The sequence below is a fragment of the Apiospora phragmitis genome (genome assembly GCF_038363925.1).
Source record: "Apiospora phragmitis strain CBS 135458 chromosome Unknown utg000006l:1.0-5683423.0:1.0-5690449.0, whole genome shotgun sequence".
NCBI classification, from domain to species: domain Eukaryota; kingdom Fungi; phylum Ascomycota; class Sordariomycetes; order Amphisphaeriales; family Apiosporaceae; genus Apiospora; species Apiospora phragmitis.
Window position 1 is genome coordinate 1,260,066 of NW_027117404.1, and position 14,205 is coordinate 1,274,270.

General features: G+C 48.8%; 5 protein-coding genes across 5 annotated transcripts; 2 read left to right on the top strand and 3 right to left on the bottom strand.

Moving 5' to 3' along the window:
• Positions 1-2,788: 2,788 nt before the first annotated feature.
• On the bottom strand, positions 2,789-3,709 carry PG994_005673 (uncharacterized protein; the record flags this gene model as incomplete). Its single annotated transcript, XM_066857082.1, has 1 exon — positions 2,789-3,709. The coding sequence occupies one exon, from the start codon at positions 3,707-3,709 to the stop codon at positions 2,789-2,791; it is 921 nt and encodes a 306-aa protein (XP_066716351.1).
• Positions 3,710-7,164: 3,455 nt separating this feature from the next.
• On the top strand, positions 7,165-8,450 carry PG994_005674 (uncharacterized protein; the record flags this gene model as incomplete). The annotated part of the gene is made up of 3 exons (XM_066857083.1): positions 7,165-7,273; positions 7,331-8,034; positions 8,115-8,450. The coding sequence occupies 3 exons, from the start codon at positions 7,165-7,167 to the stop codon at positions 8,448-8,450; spliced, it is 1,149 nt and encodes a 382-aa protein (XP_066716352.1).
• Positions 8,451-9,060: 610 nt separating this feature from the next.
• On the bottom strand, positions 9,061-10,234 carry PG994_005675 (uncharacterized protein; the record flags this gene model as incomplete). The annotated part of the gene is made up of 2 exons (XM_066857084.1): positions 9,061-9,481; positions 10,134-10,234. The coding sequence occupies 2 exons, from the start codon at positions 10,232-10,234 to the stop codon at positions 9,061-9,063; spliced, it is 522 nt and encodes a 173-aa protein (XP_066716353.1).
• A 346-nt stretch (positions 10,235-10,580) lies between these two features.
• On the bottom strand, positions 10,581-12,121 carry PG994_005676 (cytochrome P450; the record flags this gene model as incomplete). The annotated part of the gene is made up of 2 exons (XM_066857085.1): positions 10,581-11,735; positions 11,813-12,121. 2 exons carry the CDS (start codon positions 12,119-12,121, stop codon positions 10,581-10,583), a joined length of 1,464 nt encoding a protein of 487 aa, XP_066716354.1.
• A 701-nt stretch (positions 12,122-12,822) lies between these two features.
• Positions 12,823-14,083, top strand: PG994_005677 (uncharacterized protein; the record flags this gene model as incomplete). Its single annotated transcript, XM_066857086.1, has 2 exons — positions 12,823-12,875; positions 13,075-14,083. 2 exons carry the CDS (start codon positions 12,823-12,825, stop codon positions 14,081-14,083), a joined length of 1,062 nt encoding a protein of 353 aa, XP_066716355.1.
• Positions 14,084-14,205: the final 122 nt, after the last annotated feature.

A 14,205-nucleotide genomic window follows, 5' to 3' on the forward strand; every position in this document is an offset into this window, starting at 1 on the left:
TAAAACTAAAAACTTAATACCTCGAAAGAACGCTATTTTAAATTATATTACCCTATACGGATTAATAAAATTAAAACTTTATTAATTTAAAACGTATTATAATTATTATATATAAAATCTAGAAATAATTATATTAATATATAACGTTTATTTATTATTTATTATAGAAAAACCGGATACCTTTAGCATTATAATAATATAAACCGACGATACGTTTAGCTTTATTATAGCCCCTTTTTTAAAAAAGAGGAAAAAAAGTTAATAAAGGAATAATTCCGTATAAAATTAAAGAGTATTTTAACCGAAATACGCCGATCGAATTTAACGGAGGCAAGATTTAATTAAAATCGTATAATATTTTTTTCGAATAAAAAGGATAAGCTAACTAATTAAAACTTATTAACCTAAAAACTATTAATAGAGGCTAGTAATACGTCTCTTAATATACGAAAGGGGTATATCTCGTATTTATTTATTAACCAGAAGTAGCGTACAACCTATCTGCCGCCGCTTAAGTATAGACCTTAAAAAATAAGGATATCGAAAACCTAAACATACGGATTAATTAGCAGATCTAAAATCAGATACGCGGCTTAAAATATATCCCGCTTAACCTTTATTATATAAAAATATATATCTTTATTAACGGCTCGTTTATAAATAACGAAGACTTAACCTCTTAACTCGGATACCTAATCTTATTAAGTTAAGAGATTTATTATATAAAAAATAAATTCTAAATTTAGGGTAATATTATTTATTAAAAGCGTACTAATTAATAAACTATATAATATAATTTTTAATATAAATAACGGTATTATATTAAATATTATATTTAAAAGAATTATATAAATATTAAAATTTTAAAATATTTTAATAACTTTTTATATAGACTCGAAATTATTTTATAATTATTTAATTAAATTAAATACGATAAACGAAAAAAAGCTTATAATTAATATTATATCCCTCCGGAAGTTATATAAAAAAAAGGAGATATTAAAAGTCTATTATATCGATAATAGAGATAATCCGGTAGATACCTTTACTAAGGTATCCTCAAATAAAGCCCTCGAATAACTAATCTCGATAAACAGCTTTACCGTACGTATAAAAGCGTATATTAAGAGGCTAAACTTATACGGCGAGTAATTAGAAAAAAAGAAATATAAAAAAAAAGAGATTTTTTTTATTAATCCTTCTTTATATAGTTATTACCGATATATTTTATTTATTAAGTATTATATAAAAATTAAAAAGAGAACTGTAATATATTATAATTTAAACGAGTAATATAATAAAAATAACTATATAAAAACATTATTTATATATATACGAAAATTATTTATTTTATTTATTACTAACTTATTATTATATAATTATTATTTTAACTCTATTACTACCTCTATTCTCGTTATTATCGGGATTAAAGTTCACGAATTATAAGCTGTAATACGAACACCGGTTACTATACAAAGCTTAAATACACGAAGTATAAGCGCCGTTCTAATATTTATCGAGATAAACGTATTTATAAAACAGAATATAGGACTAGATATACCGATTATTATAAACGCTATTAATATTACTACGCGACTAAACGAGAACCGTATAAAAGTAGCTTTCGTAACGAATAATATAAGCGAATAGGCGGCGAATATCGTTGTTTATCGGTACGCGTATCTCGATATTGCGGCTCGGCAAGTTATAAACGCGAACTTCTTTATTTTATTATACGAAATTAATAAATATTAAAAATTAAAAAAAAATAAGATATTATATATTAATATAAAATATAAGTATAGCTTATTAATTTTAAACCGAAAAAGTTAATAATATTATTTAGCGCTAGTTATAATTAATTACGTTAATAATAATAACGCTGAAAAGATTAATAATTTACTAATTAAATATCGCGCGAATATATATATATATATTTATAAATATATATATAAATATATAATTTATTTCGTATAATATTTTAAAAAAGAAAATATATATATATAAAAAAAAAAGAATTTATACTATATAAATTATTTATATATAAAGGAATATTTATTTATAAGACTGCTTTTATTAATCCTTTATAAAGTATAACGTATTAAGATATGTAACGGTCCCCCCACTATTATTACTACTTTTTAAACAAACGACTAGAATAATTAATCGAATAGACCTGCTATTTAGCTAAAACGACGTTAAGAAGGTATAGTATTACTTATACGGTTTAAATAGGTACTTAATACCGAATTAAAGCAACCTAACCGTACGAAACCCTCGTAAAGGGAAGACTCGTATTTAAAAAGGAGAACAGGCTAATTTTATCGCTAAAATAGAAAACTACTAATATTAGAATAGTTAGAACTAAAGCTATCTATATTATTTTAAAAGGGGTGTTACGTATTTACGCGTACGAACCCTTTCCTATTTTATTAAAAGGGGTATACGATACCTTTCGTAGCTCGTATTAAAAATAGATATGAATAATAGAATAAGAACGATTAAACCCCGATTAAAACCGGAACCACCGTACGTACGAGAGCCCATTTAATATTTTCTATCTCTTTATCTGCTCGGCCCCCATTATCGACAACATTTACACTGCTAATCTTTTTTTCAGTTGACGTACAAAAATGTGCAGCAAAAAGCCCTGCGTAATAACACTTTTAACTTTTACCCAATTGAGCCATACCCATTGATTCAAATTCCCTTGCTTACTTCTTCCGAAACGGCACTCCCTAACCCCTTAGACCCCATCGTGTCTTATGCCACCGATCATCCTCCCTCCTCACTTCAGGTTCAACCTCGAGGGACGCAGCCCGCGAATGCTCCGGCGCCGCGACGGCGGCTGCACAAGCGGCGGCGTGTCGGGCGTGAGCCCGCACCCCTTGTTGACGCAGGCCGAGACGGTGTGGACGTAGCGGATCTTGCCGGCCTCGACGCGGAACGTGTGGCTGTCAGGCGCGGGCTGCGTGCCGACGGAGCGGTCGAGCCCGGGGAACCCGACAAACACACTCACGACGCCCATGACCTCATCGACGACGTAGCGCCGGTTCGTCACGACGATGCCCTGCGGCATGCCCGCGGCCGTGCACGAGTCGCCGCCGCCGGTCATGTTCATGAGGCGCGCCGTCGAGTCGCCGCCCTCGAGCCGCGAGCACGGGTTGCCGAACGGCACGGTGACGTTGACGCGGTCGAAGCGGTCGAAGTAGGCGTCGCCCGCAGCCTTGACGACGGCGCGGGAGTCGCGCACGGCCTCGGGGATCGGGTCCCACGTCTCGAGCGTGTTCCAGTACGCGTAGCCTGTCGCGTTGAAGAGCCAGTCGCCCTCGTCCGTGACGATGGACTCGACGGCCGTGATCTTCTCGCGCTCGCCGTTGTACACGATGCGCGTGCCGATGACGTAGGGGTGGCCCGCGTTGTGCGCCGCGATCAGCTCCGTCCAGGTCGCGCACTGCGCCGTGTCGTAGATGCTGCGGTGCGTGTCCACGGCGATGGCCTGCGTGAGGGGGCCCTGGGCCACGGGCACGCTGAAGTCGTTCTCCGTGTAGCTCGCCGAGTCCACCATGAAGGACGAGATGTCCTCGCTGCGGCCGTTGATCTGCGCGTTGACATAACGGTCGGCGGCCTTCTCTAGGAACGCGCGGTCGCAGACGGCGGCTGAGGTCTTGATGAGGGCCAGAGCGGCCAGGAGCATGAAGCGTGCCATTACTTCCTCTTTGTGAAGACAACACAAGGCCTTTTTCCTGTATGAAGACTAGAGTATGTATTCAAAGATAATACCGGGTTAGGTGGGAATCTTGATCGCATTATATAAGTATGTTTCCAGGTACGGCGCCGGATACAAAGATCATTGTATCCCGCCATTAGATTAGATAGGCGGCGTTTGCATAACCGCGGCATAACCGCGGCGTGGACCTCATCAATAGAGTCACATCCCGGAGCATCACGACTTTAGCATATTAGGTGGCTGCACCTCTATATGATATAGCCGCATGCGGGGGTTCCGGCATTTCTCTCGCGACTTATAATAGTCCCGCAATGATACACGCCCTTTAGCCGCGTGGGGTTTTAATCAAGCAGTTCGGGCTGTTTTCCTAGACCGTCAGTACACTCGTCTCCAGCTGTCCCCTAAGCGAGTCGACAACATGAGGGATCCAACCAGATAGTATTCCTCCAGTCCAAGTACCTCAACTGCCGGGGTGACCAAAGAAAATGCCGCGTATTCCACCTCATTCATTACCCTGGCTTTTACTCCAATTTTCGTTAAAGATCCCTGGCAACTCATTTGCCTCTTTATCAAGACCCCGCTCCCTATAGCACTGTTGGACTTCAAGCAGAGAGGTTTTTGTGCGGTGGTGTTCTGGTCCTTCTCCTTTGTAACACAGTCGGAGATATTCGTGGCTGTACTTCTTGTAATCGTCCCATGTCCCCGCGTCCCACTCGATCAGGTACAGTAGGCGCAGTGGATGGTAGGTCATCCATACCATACGCCCTTCAGACGGGAGAGTCTGCCGCCACTGCAGAATCTCGGTTGCGTAGGCCCTCGCTTCGTCATATTGCTTATGCCGCCAGTGTAGATAGCCAAGAGTCGTTTTCAAAGTTACGGCTCCATCCATACGCCCTTGCTTCTCCAAGGCCTGCATGGCACTGCGCGATCTGGCTATAAGCTCTTCCGTGTCAGTGTACAGAGTATCGTCCTTGAGTCTTATAAAGTCAAACATGTCGTATGTGCGTCCTGCAATGAGGATCCCTTCTGTCTTTGACCTATATGGCGAATCCTCCAAGAGATCAAAGTGCGTTTTTATGGCATAATACGCATTTCTCTCCAGCTCTCCCGTTTCCGACTCTCGAAACTTGTTCCACATGACCGTGAGGGGATGGCCTTTTGGGAGCTTGATGCCGGCCAGCTTAGCCACATAAGTTATGAAGTGTCTCTTGAGCTCAGGTGGTAACCGTAGAAAGCACAGGTAGATGGCGGGTATGAGGCTTGGCTCCGGATTCTGCAGCAAGGGCCCCAGTTTGTCGAAGCAGTCACTGAGAATCCTTAAGCCCGCTTGATAATGCTGAGTGTCCAGCAGCCGAGCAGCACTCTCTAACTGGCCCCACCAAGGTACGGTTCTCTCCGATGTGTAGCCTATTTGCACTTCTGCGTTGCCGACCATAAACTGATTCGAGAGCCGCAGAAACACCTCGGTCAGCGTAGTTGCATCTGGCGAGGAATGCAACTCAGTTTGTGAATAGGCTGCACTGTTGCCGGATACTTGACCTGGGCGCTTGAAGAAGACTGGGAAATCCGTTGTCGATTCGACTTTGATGGCTACAGCATCGTCTGAATACCCAGGCATCGACGGCCCAGAAGTTGAAGAGTGGCCTGCCTTAAGGAGCGGTGGCTGTCTTCCTTCTCCGACCTGCGTAGACCGGCCTCGTCTTTGAGCCAGTGACCGCTTATGTTCCGCATCCGATGGTCCCAATGAGTTGTATTTGTACAAGGACCATTGTTTGAACCGGTCTCTGCAAACATTCTAGTTAGAGCCAATACTTGGAGACAGTAACTTATGGCAACAATGCGGCAAAGGCTCTCAACACGATATCAGCCGAGACAACTCACTGTAGGAACATCAGCATCAGCTCTGCCAAGCAGGTTGTTGCAGCTTACCTTGTACATCTTGGCCGTAGCCTTGAAGCCATGGTCCCTTTCAAGTATGTCGATGACTTCCTTGAGCGGCTTCCTTTCCTCAATGTATAAATGGGAAATCAATGGGCGATGCCGGTCCCAATCCGCCTGTGATGCCCATTGACCACGCGGCCCTCGGTCCGCCATGGCGGGCAGTTCAAACTGCCGATTTTGCTGTGTGCCGTGCAGGCTCTCAGGATGGTGTTGCGGTAGGATCAGCTAGAGAAGGCACTGAGGAATGGTGCCGGCGGATAGATGCTGCAAGGGGCAAACGTTCAAGAGGCTGTGCCACCGACTTGCCTCCTGAGAGGAAAGCCAATCTATCAGAGAAGGCGGGGGCGGAGAGGGCTTGGCAATGCACCAGTATCCACAAGTGCCCGGGTTAGAGCCCACAAGAGCGATTGATCCGGATGGAAAGGACGGCGATATAGAGCAGTCTTGAAGGCGAGCAAGGGCGAGGACATAAGACGCATGAAATAAGCAAGAACTGAGCGCTTACATATACTACTAATTCACCGACTCGTTTTTTTTGTCGGACTGCATACGTCACGTCATGTGGTTGGCTAATACCAGAGGGCAGGTATGGTAAGCTTGGCTGACAAGAAGGAGAGGTAGCATTGCAGGCCAGTAGCTTGACATCTACTGGCAGCTGAGAGGAGGTCAGCAGAAAGCCAGATTGGTTGTTGCATAAGTACATGTACCTGTTGTGGCAATGATCTGTGCATCCAATCCCAAAGGGTTGGATCATGTAGTATCGTCCAATCCCAATCCAGCAATGGTGGTAATACCCTTGACTAGAAAGGGAGATATGCATGAAGAGAACGGTGATGGAGTCACTATCACAAAGTTCTGTCTACGACATTCCTTGGTATTTTCTTGCCCTGAAATTCATAATCACATACCTCGGATTTGACAATTAATACGGGTTACAGATGTTCACACAATAAGTCATTTGCTTGCCATTTAGGTTACAATTGCCCGAGTCTTATACACTGCTTTGTGACTCAGGCAAACAGATATTGCCGACTAAAGTGTCCATGTGTCTCATTTGTCCGGTCATAATGTGTATACCATGATGCTTCCATTGCAGCTGTTATTCAATTTGCCAAGGCTTTGCAATGTCCATAGTAGACTAATCAGTTTGGCCAGCAATCTAGATATTTGTTAGGGACAACAGTTTTGCAATCTTAAGAAGTTGCAGCCTCCGAAACGGGGGCTTTTCACAGCAATGAGGACCTATCCAGGTAGCGGATAAGTGCTTGATTCTAACTCAAGATATTAATGACATTTATTACTGTCTCGCCAAAGCAGAACAGCCGGCGAACTTTCCAAACTGATTGCAACCAGGCTTCTTTGGTCTATTATTGCAACATAGCTATCAACAGCAGATATTGTTGAAAGCGTTAGGTCCTTCCATCAAGTATCATATGCCGTGCAAACGGGCAGCCACGACTACGATATCACCACTGAAGTTGCTTTCCAACAGCATGGCCCATCTAAATGATCCAATCATGGCCATCGAGGACCGTCAAGGTGACCTCACCTTTGGCGTAGAGATTGAGTTTCTGACCCCGGTCATCGAGGGATCCAACGAGGGTAAGTATGGCAGAACAGAGATAAGGAAAGCTTCAATCTAACTCTTGGTTAAACTAGACCCCCATCCAGCGGACCCCCGTCAGGTCTTCCGTGTCTCAAAATGCGATTCCAACAACTACTTTTGGATTCACGACTTGAGCTGTTTCATCTTGAAGGACCTCCAGAAGATTCCTGATCTCACCGTGGAAGGGGAAGGAGAAGACGAATACGTGGCTCCTCATGACAACGTACAGGTATACGACCATTGGCGCTTGATCAGAGACTCGTCCGTCCAAATCTCTACAAAGCCTGGCAGCCCCGGGTCGCGGTTTCCAGCCTATCACTGGGATGGCAAAGAGGTCACGTCGGAGGTCCTGTCGTCCACCGACCCCGACAACGTCCGGAAGATTACGGAGGTCTGTCGTGCGATCCGATCCCATCGCGTCCACCTGAACGAAAACACCTCCGTCCACATCCATGTCGGCTGTGGCGATGATGGCTTCACCCTGACTACGGTCAAGAAGGTCATCACGCTCCTCTGGTTCGCAGACGCCAAACTGTTCGACCTCCATCATCCCTCCCGCTTGGGGAACCTATACTGCCGACCCATCTCGGAATATTCGAGGCTGACTGAGGTCGACCACACCGGTATCCTGGGCACAGTTGATCCTGAGGGGCTAGATCAGATGGCACAGCACTTTCCCGAGATTATGGAAACCATGGACGAGGGCGCATACCGAAGCAAATACATACAACTCAAGCAGATGTGGGGAAGTGACGAAGTCATAGAGATTGCCCAGTCCATGCTAATCAAGAAGACTGCTATCAACCTCGTCCAACCGCGTGGCTCTGTGGGCTTCAGACGTTTCATGCCCCAGGCAGAACCGGAGGAAACACCAACACGTTCGAGTTCCGGCACATGGCGGGCAGCCTAGATCCCGAACACATACTTCACTGGGCCCACGTCTGCATCGGCATCGTGGACTTCGCCCGCAACACCGACGCACCGGCCTTCCGAGAGCAGGTCTCGAAGTTTCTTCACCCACCGCCAGGATATGGGGGCGTAGAGGTCCTCGAAGATCTCGGTTTGGCCGAGGAGGCCCAGTTCTTCCGGTCCAAGGTTGATTCATACAAGAGAGAGGATTTCAAGACCTTCAAAGACGGTGATAAGGACGTGTTCTTCGTTCCTCCCATGTAAACCTTATTCGTGTAGTGTAGATTAGAATCAACAAATAGCGATTGACTTTGTCAGAACTCAATTTGGCAATACTCTATCTGTTTTTGGTATTTCTCGAATCTGCCTTTGTCATGACCGTTCTGGGGCAGAATGGCATAGCATTTCTTAATTAATTCAGCCCAGCTGAATTCCGCTTATGAAAACCGTAGTGAAGACATTGTTTTGTTTCTGCATAAGTGAGACTTGATGATATTGGAACAATCATGGAACCTGATTGAGAGGTCAAGGTGAGGGCAATGCCCTGCCCCTCTTCCCCCAGCCCCCCTATTCACTATCGGGTGCAAAAGCAGTAACAAGCACACCAACAAGCGCAGTTACAAGCAGAGCAGTTACAATACTACAATGGCGATGTATTCACTCCAGTATAGTCTGCAATGAACATTTCAGGATAATATAAACAATTAGATAGCCATTGAGTGTATTCACATTGTTGATTCCCTCAACGTAGATCCGCTTTTTCTCCTTCCTTCCCTTACTTGAACCCCCTCGTCCCTTCACCTTTTCCTCTTTTCACTTTCAACATCACAAACCACTCCTACCCCAACAACAGCTGGACTGTCCATTTTTTATCTCACCCCATCTCATCCCACACACACGGCTGGTCCGTATTCGCATTCTCCAAATCATCATCATGTCCTCCAACACCTACAACAATGGCCCCTCGGCCGATGGCGCAAGCCACGACAATCTGACCGAGATGAAGCATCATTTTCGGGACCTCGAGAAGTGCGCCAACGCGTACTTCCGAGACATCCAACGGGGCATGACGCGCGGCCCAGACTACGACCTCCAGTCGCGCTTCAGCGACTGGAACTACGTCCAGCTCGCCATGGAACGCATCACGGGCGACTTCACCAAGCGCTTGGCCGTTCGCGCGCGTCAGCCCAGCTCTGCTCCTGCTCCTGCTGCTCCCACCAACCCTGGGGACAACTGGCAACGAACGGCGCCCCGAACTCTCGCCCGAAGCAAGAACTTCGTCGAGGAGGTTCGACCTGAGGCGCTCTGGTACGAGCCGAGCAGCGATTTTGCCTCACCTGGCAAGCTGATGACGGAGCGCCAGCCTAAGATTTCCCCAGTCTCTTCCTCGACTACCGCAGCTACCAAGAGCAAGCCCCGCAACAATAGGACCCCGCAGACAATCAGCAGCACCAAGACAATGACGAAGTCAGTCACAATCAAGACTGATGCTGCGGCAAAGCCAAAGGCGGACGGTTGGGTGCCCCTCATCTGCGTGGACCTCAAACAATGACCCCGGCATCTACTGAAAAGATCGCCAAGTCCGAGTCAACTGACAAGACGGTCAAGTCGAAGCCCAGCTCCTGGGTTGCCCCTCATCTGCGTGGACCTCCTTCCAAAGCGACCGCGGCAACTACTGAAAAGACCGTCAAGTCCGAGTCCACTGACAATACCGTCAAGCCGAAGCCAAGCTCCTTCGTTCCTCCTCACCTGCGTGGCGTCCCTACTACCAAGGACACTTTCGCCTCTCCCATCACTGCGGTTTCCAAGAAGGACAAGGAGGACAAAGTTCCACCCCATCTTCGAGGCAGTTCCAAGCCGGTGGCCAAGGTGACTCACCACAGCCGCGCACCCGTGACCCCACCCGCCTCTGCCGCTGCCTCGTCTGGCCCCGTCAGTCATACTAACAGCCCTGTCTCGAGCAGTGAGAACTCCTCGTTCAACAGCGTGCTGATCGACATCTCGGAGGACTCGCCGGCGACCGTGTTCGAGACCTCGGCCAGAAACATGACGACACGCGGAACGAAGGATGTCTGGGAAGCCTTGTGGCAGCTCACGAATGAGGGTTTGCTAGGCAACACTTGGACTGCAAGAAGCGAGGTCTGGTGATATCTCATATGGGAGGACCAGGATGGAAATATGATTGGACCCTATGGAATGTTTGCTTGGAGGGTGTGTGGCCGATTCCTATTGAGAGGGCACGGATAAACCAGCGATTTGTTTTTCTTTCCTACCGTTTGCTTCTCCTGGTTACATATGATGCGGGTTTCGTCGTATGTTGTATAGCACGAATGCGAATAGGAGACACATGAAGAAAATCTATATTCGGTCATCGCAAGACAACATTGTGAATATCTAAGCTCCCATCTCTTTTCTAGTCTTAACGTAGCAAGGCAGCCCTCCCTCCATGGGCAGCGTGAGGCTGCTCTTGCTGACACGCTTGGTAGAGTAGGCCGGCATGAAGTCAAAGGTCAGGATCATGGTCGCAATGACCTGAGCGGCCATCAGCTCGGCCATCTTCTTCCCCAGGCAGGTTCGCGCACCGCCATTAAAAACTGGGAACTCCGAGGCGCTCTTGGTCACGAGCTTCCCGTCGGCTAGCCACCGCTCCGGTCGGAACTCGTCCGCGTCCTCGCCCCAGCTGATGTGCGATCTGTTCATCGCCCAGGGGCAGAATACCAGAACAGACTTGGACGGCAGAAAGGTGCCATCTGGCAGTGTCGTGGCCTTCTCACACTGTTTGATCTCGAATGGGATCGGCGGATAGAGCCGGAGGGACTCGTAGAAGACAGCCATGGTATAAGGCAGCGCGACTGGCGTGAAGTTTACCGATAGAACAGTCTTGGCGGCTCCATTGTCTGCTCCATCCGAGCCGTTCAGGCTCTGGACCAGCTGCTGGACCTCATTCCGCACTTTTCCAGTAGCGGACTGGTTGTGCATCAGCAACATCATGGTCCAAGTCAATGCTTGAGCAACTGTGTCCCTGCCTGCGGAAAGATAGTTCAGAGCAGCTTCAGCTACGAACTCCTCGTTGCTGATCGTGTCCAGAAATGATTGTATCAGTGTCCCGGATACCTCGTCCAACTTGCTCCCAGATGTGGCGCGGTTGTTCCCATTGCGACGATCCTCGATCGCACTTCTCACAATCTTCTCGCCGAAGGACTTGAGGGTGGCGAGCGACCTGCGGAACCGCGCGCCCGTGACTAGCTCGGTCACGAACCAGAGCGGGTTCTGGAACCGCTCCGCCGTCACGCCTGACGCATGGTCAAAGGCCACGGTGAACTCGTCGTCGGCGTGCATCTCCATGTTGTAGGCCATCTTGCCCATGAGCTGGCTCGTGATCTCGTGGAAGACGGACTGCAGGTCGACCACGGCGCCCTCGAGGCCGCCGCATCTCTTGAGTGACGCCACGCTCTCGCTCAGGTACCGCGGCAGCGCGACGTCGGTGAGCACGCGCAGGTTGGCTGTATTCAAAAAGGCGAGCCCGGCCTTGCGCTGCGCCCGCCACGGCTCGCCGTCGACGTTGATGATCCCCGGCCGAAGAGGTCCCAGGAGCGCTGCTTGAAGAAGTCGCCTTTCCCGAAGACGCCCTCGTGCTTGAAGACGTACTCGAGGTTCCGCGGGTCGTTGATGACGACGCCCGGCGGTAGGCTGGGGACCGAGATCTGGAACGTCTCGTACCCGAACTGGCGCTCGCACTTCACGAACCACGAAAACAGCTTCTGGCGGGCCTGGAGGAACAGGATGCCGTTGCCCACGAGGGGCAGCGTGTTGGGCGGCTTCCGGAGGGGAATCCCGTCTCGCAGCAGTGCAGGGGTTCGGAAGAGGAACCGGTAGCTGAGGAGGATGCCAACTACCCCGAGCAGAAGCAGGCCGGGCCCCTCTAGGAGACCCATGGTGACCGTACAGCAAGGTAGCCTTGGAGATCTCCGCTGCGGACACAGGCGAGTGAGCTTTGCTAGGTACCCAAGCTTGACTGCAATATGCGCCCAGGTGCCACAGACATGCCTTTGGCCGGCGGCGGCGGTTCGAAGTCAAATTGCGGTGCAGATGGAGACAAGCATGGCTCGGAAGAATCCCGATGTCTTACGACAAGTGAAACGAGTGCCTTTGGCGCAAACAAAATACGACAACCAGTTGAGGCTATCACGTATGAACAAAAATAGTATATAGAGAACCGGCGCTTGCTTACAAGCACCACGAAGCAATCTAGGTTCCGTGGTAGAATTTAGACATGAGTTGGTTGGCCTGGGCGTGGCCGTGCCGTAGATCATGCAGCCAGTCGCTCCACGCTCCATCCACTGAGCTACGAATCCTTAAGCTTACAGGGATCTCAACGGTCTACTCCGTAGGCGTGCTAGGCTTCAACGGGCATTACGTAGCCGGGCTCAGAGCTCCCGAGCTCCCCCCGGTCTGCGTTTCAGAGCTGAGTAGCTCTCGGTGTCGGTGTCTGGGTGTCACCATGATTGAAGAGAGATTTATTGGCCTGAAGTTCGGCAACATATTTTTTCATATTCAATTGTTATCAGAAGTCTTTCCCTAAAGGACTTCACTTCAGAAGTTGCCCGCCCAAACAGCTCTCAATTGGACCGAAATCATGGCGCCCCTGATCCCACGCATGCATCTATTTGAGATTTCCGACCAACCATGGTGCGTATTTCATACAGCTCAGCTCATAGCTGGGTAGCACCAGCAAGGTGTCAGCAATTGGAAAGCATACAATCAAGCTTGCCAATTCCTCCCTTTTATCTCTCCGTGCCAAAACTTCCTCTGCTTCCCCAAACTTCACAATTGAAGCAAACAAACAAACGACTACGAGACTAACAACAGTCCTTCCCACCACCAACAGGTTCCCTTCCTACCTCCGAGCCCTCGTCCAAGAAGGCCTCCACCACGCCTGGACAACAAGCCTGCCGATAATTCAGCCCCAAGGCAGCCCTGCCTCGCTCGTCGCCCGCACGCTGCAGCAGGTCTTGGGCCGCCGCAATGTGTCGCGCTACACCTACATCGACTTCTGCGCCGGCGCCGGCGGACCCACGCCCTTCATCGAGCGAGCCCTGAACGCCTCGCTGGCGCGGCAACAGCAGCAGCAGCGAGAGCAGTCCGACTCCTCGGAAACCGAGAACGGCTGCGCGCCCGACTCGCACTCCGACCCCAAGTCCTCGCATAGCTATGCGGCCGTCGCTTCGACCTCCTCGTCGGAGAAGAAGCAACATCAATCCTCCTCCAACGGTAACAGCAGCAACAGCACCACCTCAGCCGTCAACTTCGTCATGACCGACTTATACCCGCACCCCAAAGCCTGGGCCGCATCTGCCTCCAAGTCACAACACCTGACCTACGAGCCCGAGCCCGTCGATGCTTCGAACGCACCCGCTGCGCTGATCGATCGATACAAGCAGGGGGGTGGGAACCAGCCCGGAGGCCGCATCTTCCGGCTCTTCAACCTGGCCTTCCACCACTTCGACGACGGGCTGGCCCGGGCCATCCTCAAGAACACGGTCGAGACAAGCGACGCCATCGGTATCTTTGAGATGCAGGATCGGTCGTTTTCCAGCGTCGTGACGTGCGCGCTGTTTGGCCTCTTTGTCCCCCTCGTGGCCCCCGTGGTCTATTGGTGGGCCCCATGGCACTTGTTCTGGGTCTACATCATCCCCATCGTGCCTTTCGTCCTTGTGTTTGACGGGCTTGTCTCCTCGCTACGTACGCGTACCCCCGAAGAAGTCGAGGTGATGTTCCGAACCTGTGGCGCGGACACGACAAATTGGGATATTAAGAGCGGACAGGAGTGCTTCATGTGGCCCACCGGTTACTTGTCCTGGACCATGTGCATCAAGAAGCACAAGGGAGATGAATGAAAGCTTACAGTGAGCTCTGTATACTAGGCCAAGCAACCATTGTGCCAGAAAAGTTACACTCCCAAGTCAGCTTAACCCTATAACCTAATTTGGTTCGAATATGTACGATTGGTATCCCTAAT